Below are 13,636 nucleotides of genomic sequence, written 5' to 3' on the forward strand. Positions count from 1 at the left end.
TTTCTACTAACTTTAAAATTTATAGTCATATAACACGCTAAAATTTATAATTTATTTTGCTAATAACCCTTATTATTATTATTATTATTATTGTTGCCTAATAATAAAGTTATCTGTACATGTAGAAACAAGTGGGTTAATGGAGAATGTGAAAAGTATAAAGCAACAAGCCATAACACAAAATGAAAATTAATTTTCAAATGATTCGTGATAAGGGTTTACAATAATTGCAATGTACTCCAAACACTAACCAAGAGGCAGATCCATCTAAAAAATAATAATTCAAATAAAAAACTATGTCTCAAACTCAGTATTTCAATCCTCAAAATCTCCAGCATTTTCCAATAGATAATTAGCCGCCAATTCCTCATTGCGATCGCAAGCCAAAAATGCCTCAATAACTAGGGCTCTATCAAATCCCATTGCCTCCAGCTATTTAAAATTGAAAAATGAAACTAATAAGTGAATGAAATGCAAAAGTAACACGACACGACAAGAATGGAAATATACCCGTTCAATAGCCTCCTGTTCAGCGGGGGTCACATTTATAGCATGGGGCATATCTTGGTCACCCTGATCAAATAGATCCCTGAAAAGAAAAAACATCTCATTAATAAATTATACAGATGGCATTCAAGAAGAAACAGTATCCATTTATCATTAATAAACAAATAAAAGACTCACCCTTCTGAACCTTCTAGAGGTTCATTTAATAACTGAAGAAATTCTGCCTGATGTTCTTGAATCATTCTTAACAGCTGAGGATTTTGCTTTCCAAGCTCCTGAAGCATGGGCTGCAGCAAAACCGTAAAACTCAATGCTAATATATATTAAATCCAATGGGAGAAAGAGAAAAGAAATACTAATAAAAACAGAACAAACCTGTAATATTTGAGGATTTGCCTGAACCATTGATCTCAAGGTTTGGAACTAACATGGAAAATAGAAAGCTATTAGTGAGACCAAACTAACTCAACACATAAGATATGGATCATCCACTAAGTGTAGCATGCAAAGCCAACCTTTTGTAAACATATCCAAAGCAATACCTACCCAATCGAAATCCACATCTATTTTGCCTGCCTATACTAATGTGCCACTACAGTATATACCTGTACGTTACTTCAGGCATTGACAGACCCGTGGACATCGTTTGCATGCACACCTTAGTATATTACTGCGGCAGTACACTAATATTGTCCCTCCCCCCATCCATTATCAAGGCTTTGTATTCTTTAATCTCAACTATATTGGTTGCAAGCTATCTATAATTCTGCTTACTGATTTCATGGAAGAAAGGCATGCTAATAAACGAAACCGTTCCATAGCTCAACCAACTCTCCAAGTCTCCATCCTTCCATATCCCTCTCTCTCTTATTTTTCTGCTTAGTTTTGCAAATCCCGTACATAGAGCAGCAACAACTAATAACTAGAATCATACCTGTGTGTTATTTCTAAGGAAATCAAGGGTGCCAAGTCCACCGCCGGCATCAGCACCAGCAGAAATTGTCCCCTGGACAAGTTTCACAGAACTTAAATAAGGAGCAAACATGTGCAATAGATGACAAGCTCCCACCAAAATCTTATGTGATAAACATGTGCAATAAATGATGAAATTTCCCTGAAATATAAAGTAATACCTGTGGAAACATATCCAAAGGAGATGAATTTGGTCCTCCAGATACAGGTGCAGCAGGAGCAGCACCGGTATCAGCTGCCTCACCTGCAGAGAAAGGAGCCACCGGAACAGCAACTTCTGCTGTTTCTGGAATACCCTGAAGACCAAGCAGCATAAGTACTAATATAAACAAATATCGAAGTGGAGTATATACTGAGTTGGCCTTACGGAGTACAGGTAGTCTACTGCCCTTTCTGGATTGTTGTAGGCAGCTCGAAGTGCGCGGGTAACAGTTTCCTTATCCCATGTTCCACCCCCCATATCCATTAACTGTTGAATAGTCTGTTCCAGGTTATTACCAGCAACTAAATTTGACGCAGCTTGACCATAGGTCTCACTTTGTGCACTGCAACACAGATACATCATGATTATAAATTACAGTTGGATACATTTATTTCCTATGCAGAAAGTGGATAAAAGCAAAAGATGATTACTGAATTAACAACAGCAATTTCTGACATTGTTGAGATGAATAGATCTAAACCGAAAAGTGTTACATAGAAACAATATCAATCATCCATTTCAATGGAAAAAGGGGCAGAACCATAATTTAGGTTTCATATACAAAATTCGAGCAGACAGCCTCTCATGATTCCAGCCTCACAGGCAAGAATTTAAGTGCTCAGACAAGACATTTGCATACCATCTGTGCTATTAGATTATACTAGTACATAAAAAGAAAATATAATGCTAGAGATAGAGTGCATACGTGGCTGTTGTTGTGTCCGAAGCAGACGTCGCATTCTTTGGGGTCCTGCAATGACAAATATACAATGCATTAAATAAATCTGGCTGACAATATTTGCAAATGCACAGGCTGGGTGGACTCACGGTGCTTGAACTTCAACTGCTGGAGTTGAATTTGAAGTTGGCGCAGTTGTAGGTGGAGTTGATGCAACAGGCTGTTATAGCCAAATAAATTGTAGTTTAGAGAGAGAGAGATCCCAACAGGAAACACCAAACAAAATAAGAAATCTACCTGGGTTGATGAGGTCCCAGATGAACCTGAAGATTTACTCTGTCAAAATAGAAAATTGAGTGGAGCACCGTTAGGATGCAGTAACAGACGATATTAATAAACAATAAAGAAGTGCTTTTGCAGACAAACCTGAGTGACCCCACAAGAAAAGAAAAATATGTTAACGGAACCCATAAAAAATAGAATAGAATACTTAAGAAAAACAATTTTTTTTAAAGAATAAACTTCAGAATCACAAAAATCCTTATTTCGCAACAGCACTTGCATAATTTATATGCAATAACCTTCAGATTTCAGTTTAGTTAAGATATTATCCCATCTGCTAGCAGGGTGATGACACCCAATTTCATACTTTTGCTATAATCATAATTTGGGAAGTCTCTATTAGCTAAAAGTGTAAGTAAGAAAATTCCCCCAATTTTTAATCTGGACCTCATATATTATTCAAGGTCAGAAGCAAAACTAATGTTTTTTAGTCTGCCCTTACAATTTTTTTTTAATATATGTTGGCACACTGTAGTTAGTTTCCAAAACGGATGTGGCAGACAGATTCTTAATCCGCAATACACTATTTGTTTTTGGTTATTTCTTTGTTATGTATTCTTATACTACAAATGCAATACAATAAGTCAGAAAGTATCAGCATCATAATTAGCAAGTTGTCAATTAATACATACATTGAATGTCCAAAAAGAAAGTGTGCTAGCCAAATAACCATTTGAATAGTTTGAAGGAAATTGTTTTAGCTAAGTGATAACTTTTAAAAACCATAATTGTTAACTAAGATGAAATCTTTAGAAGGCGATTTGACAATTCAATTCAGAAACATGGCCTCCAAAATCTTAAGTCTGGCATCACAAGCAGTGTTGAATAAGATAGAGAAATGCAATAAAGTTAATAAAGAAGATACCTTACTAAGCATAACAACTAGAAAACCATCTTCAGAGACGTCATTACTAGCCAATGTAGTCTCATCTTTCAACACTTTCCCGTTATGAATTAACAACTGTTGCCCACATGGATAATTATCCTTTCCTTGCACATCTTCTATATTCTTTTTAACTGCCATAACCTTCATAACCCAACACATCTAAATTAGTATTCATTCGCAAAAACAATAACTCTAGGACTCAGCTGAAAATAATAATAAGGAAAAAAATGAAGCGAGGCATTGGTAATTAGAAAAGAGCAGACTCACAGTATCAGTGGGCTGAACTCTAATTTCAAAATGACTGCCTTTGAGAGTTTTAACGGTGAGCTTCATATCGGCGAATTTGGGGAAGAAGAAGGAAAAAACGACAGCGTTTTAGCTTTCTAAGAAGCAGAAGAAACCCTACACGAAGATATAGGTGCTTATTGCTGCTACAAGCAATTAGCTTCAACAATTAAAAACATTATTTCGCCTCTTTTTTTTTATATGCTGGCTGTTTCAACTCTCTAACACGTCACTCACAAATATTATTCATTTACTGTATTTTTGCTTATAGTTTTTTTTATCTTATTTTTTTTTTTGTCAAAAATTAAACTTCATTAATTGAAGAATGATATATACAATTAGAAAATAACTCCTCAACACTAATGAGTAAGCCATTTCACAAGTAAATGATGAGAACTGCAGAGCAGTCATCCACAAGGGCGTTTTTAGCCACCGAATGGGCCACCCAATTAAAATCTACTTTCTAAAAATTTGAAACTAGATCAAGAATATCAACTAAAACTACTCTAGCATCTTTATCATCAATGGTCTGAAATCAATGACTCCTCCATTGCTATTCGTAGTCCTAGTCCATCCGCCACCATATAAAATAGTAGTATTATTTAAATTATAATTATAATTTAAAATTGACATTACTTTTTTATAATTATATTGAGGGTTTAGTCGTTCACTTTTCAAAGCACGACCGCTTAATTGTGCTAAAAAAATATTTATACATAGAATCTTATCTTGTAAAAATTTCAAAAAAATAGAAAACAGGGTGTAATTTTCCCATATTTGAAATAGTAGATTTAAAATTTTAATTTGATTCATAAGTAAATTTGTAATCCTTAAAATTTTATTAACTTAACAATTATGCTTGATTCAACGATAGACTACTTTTTTTTATTTAACACTGATTAGAAAAATAGAAATAAATAAATTTGAAGTGGAGGCATTTTAAAAAAGTATAGTAATTTTGAATTTCAATTAAAGTTGATTAATTAAAAGATATCGATTTTGGATTTGGTGTGATTGAAAATGGTGTATGGTATATAAATACTGAATGGTGCAAAGTTTGAGCGGCTATCCGAGAGTCCCGCTTTGAAGTTCATAATTTCACGGGAATGCCTTGCCTTTTCACTTCTCTCTCTCTCATGTGATCCCCTTAATACTTTTTTCGTATTCTTTTTCACTATTTCATCATCTCTCAGCAGCTGCTGCATATTATTATTCATCACTCCTCTGTGGGGATTCTAACATTATAATCCGATCGATGGAGAAGAAGAAGTATCCCATAGGAGCAGAGTCTTACGTCCTATACGAAGAGGTTGGACAGGGAGTGAGTGCATCCGTGCACAGAGCTTTGTGTATTCCTTTTGATGAGATTGTTGCTATCAAGATTCTCGACTTTGAACGCGATAATTCTGATCTCGTATGTTTCTTTTTCTTTCTTTCTATATATGGGTTGGGTATATATGCTATGCATGGAGGCAGGGATTGACTTAATACTTACAAAAATATACAACTCATGACAATGGAACTCAGATACTGGATTTTGCATTGCCTTTACAGAGTTATCATTGTAGAAAGATTAAAGCTTGTTTATTGTCAGCTTCTTTTAGCTAGTTTTCGACTCTATAATCAGTGCGGTGTTAATTGCTTATAGGCCTCTTTTTAAATAATTGTAAGCATATCAGCTTGAATAGGGCATTCATAGCAATCCTAACTAACAGAAATTGACTATTAAAAGATGAAAGTTACCGAATAAATTGATGAATGCTTTCTCATTTTGCGCTATTATGCATACCAACAGCAATTGCCTTTAACAATCCCCCTGTTAAGAAAGAGTTTCTTACTCTCCGCAGCTGTGTGAGTACGTTTGGCAGTATTTTCCTTCACTTTACAATAATCCGGTAGTCTTGACTGTTGTAGTTTGATATTCTTGGACTAAAGACGTGTTTTGCCTTTTTATGCATTCACCTATCATTTTTAACTGACTTTTTAATGCCTTTTCCCCTCCCTCTTTTTGATACGTGATGTCGACAGAGTAACATTTCTCGTGAAGTGCAAACAATGATCTTAATCGACCATCCAAATGTTCTCAAATCACACTGCTCCTTTGTTTCTGATCATAATCTGTGGGTAGTTATGCCATTCATGGCTGGAGGTTCTTGCCTACACATTTTGAAGGCTGCTTATCCAGATGGTTTTGAGGAAGTTGTGATAGCAACGATACTTCGTGAGATATTAAAAGGCTTAGAGTACCTTCATCATCATGGACAAATACATCGAGATGTTAAAGTGAGTAAATGATCCGTTTTCAGTCTCTTCCATATGTTACTTCAATCATCACACCGGACTCTTTACTAACACTTCAGCGAAGTCATTTGTTTATTATGTTTCTGTGAAGTAAACTCCAGACGTGTTACTGTCTGATGTGTCTCAATTTTCTTTCAACTTTCAAATTTGATAGGTTACTTAGGTTGACTAGTGGTACTTTTTTGCTAGGATTCGGTGAAAGGGAGGTTATATTAATACTTCGGTTCTGATACAGACAAGATCGGCTTTTACACCATGTTTAAACGCTTGGAATTTTTATTTCAGATGTCAAATAACAGAACATTTGATTCTGTCTTGGCTGCAGAATTTAAACTTACGTGTCAATATAGATTGCTAATAGTAATAATTAGTCTTTGCACAAATATGAAATATCAATCTTTTTATTATTTAATTTTAAAAATATCTTTTTGTTTTCAAAGGCGGGAAACATTCTCATTGATTCACGGGGTGCAATCAAGTTGGGAGATTTTGGTGTTTCTGCTTGCCTTTTTGATTCAGGTGATAGACAACGTATGAGGAATACATTTGTGGGAACACCCTGCTGGTATGCTTTCAATCTATAGAACATTTTCCGTAAAAGCATTGTTGTCAGTAAATAATGCTCTTAATGCACCAGTTTTGGAGTGATAATGTTAAATTGTCACTGGTAAAGAATTTTCACTGTAAATATTGTGACATATTTAGATTTTAACCTGTACTAATTCTTGATATTTTCTTCTTGCAGGATGGCACCTGAGGTCATGGAGCAGTTGCATGGATATGACTTCAAGTTAGTTTACTATTTCCATTCCCATTTCATTCTGGATGACTAGCATAATCTTTATGTTTTATTTGGAAATTTTCCTACAGAGCTGATATTTGGTCGTTTGGCATTACTGCTTTGGAGCTTGCTCATGGACATGCTCCATTCTCAAAATATCCTCCTATGAAGGTGCATTCATGAATACGCAAAATGTTTATCTTACTCGCTTATCCCTTAGTGTAATTCTGTTTCTTTCATAGCTATTCTGAAGCAAATTCTATTTTGAAAGGTATTGCTTATGACATTACAAAATGCACCCCCCGGTTTGGATTACGAAAGAGACAAGAAGTTCTCTAAGGTATACTTTCAAGAAACAAACCAGTACCTTTGTTCAGTAATTATGTTTTATATCGTTACCCTTTTTTTTTTTCTCCAGTCTTTTAAGCAGATGATAGCTAGTTGCTTGGTAAAAGATCCCTCAAAACGGCCTTCGGCAAAGAAGCTGTTGAAGCACTCTTTTTTTAGGCAAGCAAGGTCAAATGATTACCTATCAAGGACAGTTTTGGAAGGACTGCCTGTTCTTGGTGATCGTATTAGATTATTGAAGGTAAGTCAGCTGATTTTGGGATCACAAGATATTTTTTATACATGCTGTTGTGTACCGTATGCTTATAAAATCTGTCATTTAAAACCCAGAGAAAGGAAGAGGATATGCTTGCGCAAAAGAAGATGCCGGATGGGCAGAAGGAGGAATTATCACAGGTATTCTTTAAAGAAGAGATAATGTGGCCTGTGAAGAAAAAAAATGTTCTCCCTTATTGTCCTTTTCCAAGTTGTTCTGTAAAGAAAATAAAATATTGCTTTCAGTTATTTTCCCATTTAATCATAGTCTAGGTTCTGATTTTTCGTTTCACGTCATTTTCTTAAACAAGAACTATATAGTTCTTCTACTTCTCTTAAAAGCACTCTCTCTGTCACTATCTATCTTGTTAGTCCGGAAAATATAAAATGTGAAAGATCATTAATCTTTTTAGATACAATAAAAGAAGAAATTGCATGGACAATAAAGCCTTTTAATTCTGTTTTTCAAAATTTAATCTGTCTGTAACAGTTGATATTTAGACGTACCTTTTTTTTGTTCGCTTGACCTTTCACCTAGAAATGATGCTACTTGTGCTTAATTTGCATCATGTTTTTGGTATCATTTTACATGGACTGTGAGCTTTATTTATGATATGTGTCTATCTATGCTATTTTATGTTTCCTCAGGAGTTGTATGCTTTTCCTCAAACAACTCTTGTTTTTTTTTTTAATTATGGCCTATCTAGAAATTTCACCTTATATGATCTTTGCATCTTGTTATACCAGTTAGTTTTGAGGTTTTTTTTAAGTGTCTCATTGTTTTACCTTATAAAACTTCATTATGAACATTTGTAGAATGAGTATAAACGGGGTATTAGTGGTTGGAACTTTAATCTTGAAGATGTGAAGGCTCAAGCTTCCCTGGTATGTCACTCGTCTCTGCTGTTCTATACTGTGATCGTTAAGCTGGAACAATGAGTACAATTTCCTGGATTTTACTTTATTTTCCTATCAGATACAAGATGAGGATTCAGTAGCTGATATGAGTACAGGAGGAAGCTCAAGTTCATTATCCTCATTTGATGCACTTGATAAGCAATTAGATTCTCGGCATTCCTCGTTGTCACAAGTCCCAGAAATGGTAGTTCAATTTTATTTTCGATGCTTGTTAGCTTACTTGAATTTTGATCTTTATTTTTCATTTAATGGATTCCTTTGGTTCCTCATGATCATAAATTTCACAGGATGAGAATGACCTGACACAGAATCGACTTACTCCTCTAACAAAGTACGTTTCTAACCAATCTTTTAATCTTCAGTTCACTACTCATAGCAATTAATCAGAATGTAAAACATGAGTTATTCTGCAAGGACAAAGCTAATGCTCAAAGGTTTACGTGAAAGAAGCATCATTGTTTCTAAATTCAATTTCTAGTTGGAAGACATCTAATCAAAATCATGTTTTTTTGGTTCATAGAGTGGGATATGAAAGGTCTGATGATGACTCCAGCATTATGAGTCCACAATATGAACAGAGCATTTCACAAAGTTCTTCACCTTGTTGTGATTGTAATGTGGAGAACAATGTGACAGAAAAACCTTTTTCTGAGATCAATGGTCGACCAACGGAGGGCATAGCTTCACAACAGAAGACAGGAGGTGCATCAAATGGCTCTAATTTAGCAGAAAATGGAGCTCCTCCTAATAAAGGCGAAAGGTTTGACGCTCAATCTTACATTGAAATGAAAATAAATGGTGCACCAACCTGGTTTTTACTCCCTTATACTTTTCTTTTGAGTGACTTTTCAACTGTCGTCCAGGAACTAATAGGTTTACTGACATGTGACATTCATGAATCACCTCCGAAAGGCTGATTTACTTAATTCTCAAACATAATTGGTTTGATGGTCTCTATCCAAATATGAAATATGTTTAATCTAGCTTGTTAGATAAATAGTTTTAACTTTTGTCATAACAGTGGTGATAAAACTTAGGCAAAATCCATCCCGAGGCTCCTGTACTTTACCATTTTTGTTTAGGAATCCCTTACCACAAACTTGTTCACGTCAGGTTCTTCGACTTGCCCAATTTTGATTTGCATGCCCTTTTGTTGGGACTGTGACCGGAAGAAAACAAAAAAGGGCAAGAAAATCAAACATCAGGTAAGTAGAGGGACCAGAAGAAAACCTTTTTGCAGTAGGGACTTCCTAAACAAAAGTGGTAAAGTACAGGGGCCTCGGGATGGGTTTAGCCATTAAACTATTCAAGAACTGGGAAAGACTTCATGTAATGGTGAATAAGAGAAGATTGGCATAACATGGTCTTGTATGATATTGATGAATGATGATTATGAATATAATGATAAAATCATGTTGATATTGGATTTGGTTGACACTCGGTAAGTACAAACATGGCTTTTGCTGAGCCTTTCATGTGAAGTTCAAAGGCACTAGTTTACTTAAATGCAATGGAAAAATAGAAAGAAGCTCTGGGAGAGTAAAGGAGAATATGTAAATCCTAATCGTGTATGAAATTAGGGGTTTTGTTAAGGGGAGGGATACAAGTAAAAACATCCACTTACAATGTTTTCGGATCTTATTATCTGAACCTACTGGTCCTAAATTCACCAAGAGTTCTTAATTTTTGCAGCGATAAGTTGTTATATCAGCAATCCAACAATTCAAGCACGGAAGGAGAAGATGTACTTTGTGAAATGCATCCTAAAGTACCTAAAGTCTCAGGCACGTTCTTAAACTCTCTTTCTTCTTCTTATGCTTTCTCTCCCTTGTGCAATTTTTTTTTGTTGTCTTTCGTTGGAATGATTGCCATATATTCCTACCCTGACAATTCAAGTTTCACGTCCCATTTAATCAAAGTAATCTTGCAGCATCAGGCAGTGATGAAGGTGATGAAAAAGCGAAGCCACCTGTTGTTCAGCAAAGAGGACGTTTCAAAGTTACTTCTGAGAATGTCGGTATTGAAAAGGTGACTAAAAGGATCTTGGCCTTCATGTTTCTTTTGTCTAGACAGGACATAACTCAACTTTCATTTTCAGGTGGCTCCACTGCCTATATTGCAAAAGAGTCATAGCATGCAGGTTGGTAGTCTGTGATGTTAGCATATATATGCCATGATGTCTGATAGATTGTTTATTTTTCAAAATTGCACATTGTGATTTTTTAAGAGCATAAAAAGCTTCATAGTCAAAAAAACTGCTTTTCAGAAGATCTTCTTATATAATCTCTAATGTTCCTCTTATATGCTAAAATCATATCAATTCAAATGAACCAAGTATAATAACGGTTGTTTTCTGTAATTAAACAACCTTATAGCCTATAAACCTAGCTCTTTTCAAATAATCCCACCGAAGACCATGTTTATTATGCATAAACCATTATTTAGCTGTGGAACTTAGCTTTGATGGGGTTCATTACATACATGATGATTGCATTCCGACGCCCTGTTGGATTCCTTTTTGTATGATGAATAAATGTGTAAACTCTTTAAAGCATACTATGGTTTGATTCTCTCACGACATCAATTATGAGAATTGCTGCAACCAGTTTCTATGTTTATATTATGTCGGATAGGGAATATCAAGGGAAGCAGTCTTTCAACTTTCTGCTACTTAATGTTTTCTATGTCAATTTTGACTTGCTGTACGGAATTATTAGCTCTGCATTATCTAGGATTATGGTCATGCTTAGCACTTAATATCAATGTAAGGATCATCTTTTCGAGGAATAAGAAGTGAACAGGTTAGAAGTTTGATATAACAGTTCAAGTCCTTGAATTTAGAACCATTCTTTAAAATAGAGTAATCTGTGCTAAACCTCAATCAAAATGTATTAAGATGATCTGCGTATTGGTTTTTGAGGATGGCACTTCAAAGCCTTTTATGTTAGGTATATGCAACCATGTTTCTCCGAAGAACCGTATAGTTTTCCTCATCTTACGAAAATGATTTGGGTTATTTAGGTGCTTCACCAACACCATGGACTTTCTTTACCACCAACACCTGATTCCACATCATCAGGTCTCTCTGGTCCTTCTTTGTTTCCACTGCTGAATTCAGTTTTGCAGAACAACATTGTTCAAAGGGTATGTGTCATCAATGGCATTGTTAGCAATTGCTTTTCTTAGTATTATTACTTATATTAATCTGCTGCTGGTGTTCCTGCTTCTGATAGTTGGTCTTTTCCCCCTCAACAGGATGGTATTCTTAATCTAATGAGGCAAATCTGTGGTTTGGACACTCCAGGTGCAAATGCTTTAGGTTCTTCTTGTACTTCCTTTTCTCATGCTGTTGTAATTAAGGATTATTACCTTAATGGTTTTTTTCTAACTTCAGCTAACCGTGCCATTGATGGAGGATCCGCACCGGCACAATCAGGTTCCTCGGAGAAATCTTTGGTATGTAATGGTTGCTCGTTTTAATTTCCTTTAAAGAGTTCCCAACCAAATTGTCATGCCACTCTATAGTTGGCTCTGTGATGTATATTGCTGCCGTAACAAGTCCTGGAATTTTCTTTCTGCAAATAACCTTATCTTTGTTTTGTCAAAGAGGGTTTTGGTTTGATTTTTCTCTGACGAGAAAAGAAAGTAGACTTTATCCATGCAGAGAAATATACGAGGTACTTCTATTGTTTTTAGAAAGAGGCATAAAGACAAATGGAGAACTTATCAAACAATTATATAGAACTTTTGAACTAGGTAAAGTAGTACGAAAATAGGTCAGAATGGTGTAGATGTATGAATGCAAACTATCTTACCAGGGCCAGGCCCTTGCATGAAAAGGGTTGGCTGTAGGGTGTGCATTCACTTTGAACCGAATTGAACCAAAATTTTATTTTTTAAAACTGAATCAAATCAAAATTATAGGTATGTAAGAAATTTCAAACCGAACTAAAACGAACCAGTCGGTTTGGCTGATTTTTCTGTTCTTTTTACTAAAACTGAAATAAAATTGTTTACGTCTAAAATCAAAGCGAACTTCAAAACTGGCTTTATTATATTGTCAAATTTATCGGTTTGATTTTTCTGTTTGGTTTGGTTTTTAGTTGGTAACGCTACTGTTATATTTCAAGCTAATGGTTTCTGTCTGAAATTTTCAGCTAGAAGCAGCTCATGATAGAGAGAAAGAGCTGCTTCATGAAATAACCGAGCTGCAGTGGAGGTATCTAAATACTATAGCGATGTATATGCATCTGATCTCATTCTATACATGTTTTGTCTAATCTAACTGCTTAGTTATTTTGGATTATACAGACTTATATGTGCTCAAGAAGAACTCCAAAAACATAAAACAGAAAATGCTCAGGTTTATATTTGTTTTGTTTTTACTGACATGCTTGCTTGTGTTGTTTGTTCGACCATTATCGTCTAACAGGAGAGCTTTCAGGTATAATGTCAGAAGCGATCGGGATCATTGGATGAATGTAGAAAGAATTTTACATACCAGGGATCAAGAGACGCGTGATTAAGAGAATTTTATTATTTGTAGGCATAGCTTTGTTCTGGTAAGTTAGTACTTAGAAGAGAAACTTATTTCCCAGCTTGTGCAGATTCACCATTAAGTGTACATGACTAATGTTTTCATTTATTTAGTCAATTCGGTAGTTGTAAATACACCTTTAGTTTAATATTAGGTATGTTTTCTTGTAGAAAATGCTATTTGTCCCAATAATTTTGTCTTGCTATTATTCTCTTAAAAAATTTAAAAAAGAAAAATTATCAATTATGTTGTACGATGTATAATATGATAGTTGTTGGTGTGGAGTGATTTAGTTTTTATTTTTCATCGCATATAAAACCTGTTTAGCTCTATTCAGCCATATCCTCTTATGGGGATATATATTTTAGTGATACGTTCTGTAGGAATTGGAGACCTTGAACAAAACATAGGGTATTGTTAGGTTAGGAATTGGATGATCCTATTTCATTAAATACCTAGCAAAGAAGTAATGATACATTTTGTACGAATCCCTGAATGACTTTACGGATACATTTCGTCCGAATCCCCGAGTTTCTCGGAGTCTCGTGCTTATTATTTATTCATATTCCTCATCTTTCTCTTGCATAAGCTTGGTGGTAGCAGGACTTTCATAATACATTTTA

The 13,636-nt window shown here is 35.0% G+C and overlaps 2 protein-coding genes across 3 annotated transcripts; one reads left to right on the forward strand and one right to left on the reverse strand.

The window, feature by feature from the left end:
• Window positions 1-173: 173 nt before the first annotated feature.
• On the reverse strand, window positions 174-4,049 carry LOC126682833 (ubiquitin receptor RAD23b). Its single transcript, XM_050378593.2, has 12 exons — window positions 3,856-4,049; window positions 3,568-3,729; window positions 2,658-2,696; window positions 2,510-2,580; window positions 2,388-2,432; window positions 1,847-2,024; window positions 1,641-1,775; window positions 1,442-1,513; window positions 883-930; window positions 685-794; window positions 511-589; window positions 174-432 (listed from the first exon to the last, which is right to left on the reverse strand). The coding sequence occupies exons 1-12, from the start codon at window positions 3,919-3,921 to the stop codon at window positions 316-318; spliced, it is 1,122 nt and encodes a 373-aa protein (XP_050234550.1). The 5' UTR covers window positions 3,922-4,049; the 3' UTR covers window positions 174-315.
• A 1,041-nt stretch (window positions 4,050-5,090) lies between these two features.
• On the forward strand, window positions 5,091-13,187 carry LOC126683341 (uncharacterized). 2 transcript variants are annotated; one of them, XM_050379202.2, is made up of 21 exons: window positions 5,091-5,287; window positions 5,902-6,156; window positions 6,615-6,739; window positions 6,920-6,964; window positions 7,045-7,126; window positions 7,227-7,295; window positions 7,374-7,544; window positions 7,634-7,699; window positions 8,375-8,443; window positions 8,535-8,660; window positions 8,764-8,807; window positions 8,997-9,236; window positions 10,169-10,260; window positions 10,407-10,504; window positions 10,575-10,616; window positions 11,498-11,620; window positions 11,732-11,780; window positions 11,871-11,932; window positions 12,634-12,695; window positions 12,770-12,839; window positions 12,921-13,187. In XM_050379202.2, exons 1-21 carry the CDS (start codon window positions 5,129-5,131, stop codon window positions 12,924-12,926), a joined length of 2,055 nt encoding a protein of 684 aa, XP_050235159.1. In that variant the 5' UTR covers window positions 5,091-5,128; the 3' UTR covers window positions 12,927-13,187. The 2 variants fall into 2 exon arrangements, with proteins under 2 accessions (XP_050235159.1, XP_050235158.1); XM_050379201.2 differs by having other exon boundaries at window positions 12,788-12,839.
• The last annotated feature ends 449 nt before the right edge of the window (window positions 13,188-13,636 follow it).

The sequence above is a fragment of the Mercurialis annua genome, linkage group LG5, assembly GCF_937616625.2.
Source record: "Mercurialis annua linkage group LG5, ddMerAnnu1.2, whole genome shotgun sequence".
Lineage (NCBI taxonomy): Eukaryota > Viridiplantae > Streptophyta > Magnoliopsida > Malpighiales > Euphorbiaceae > Mercurialis > Mercurialis annua.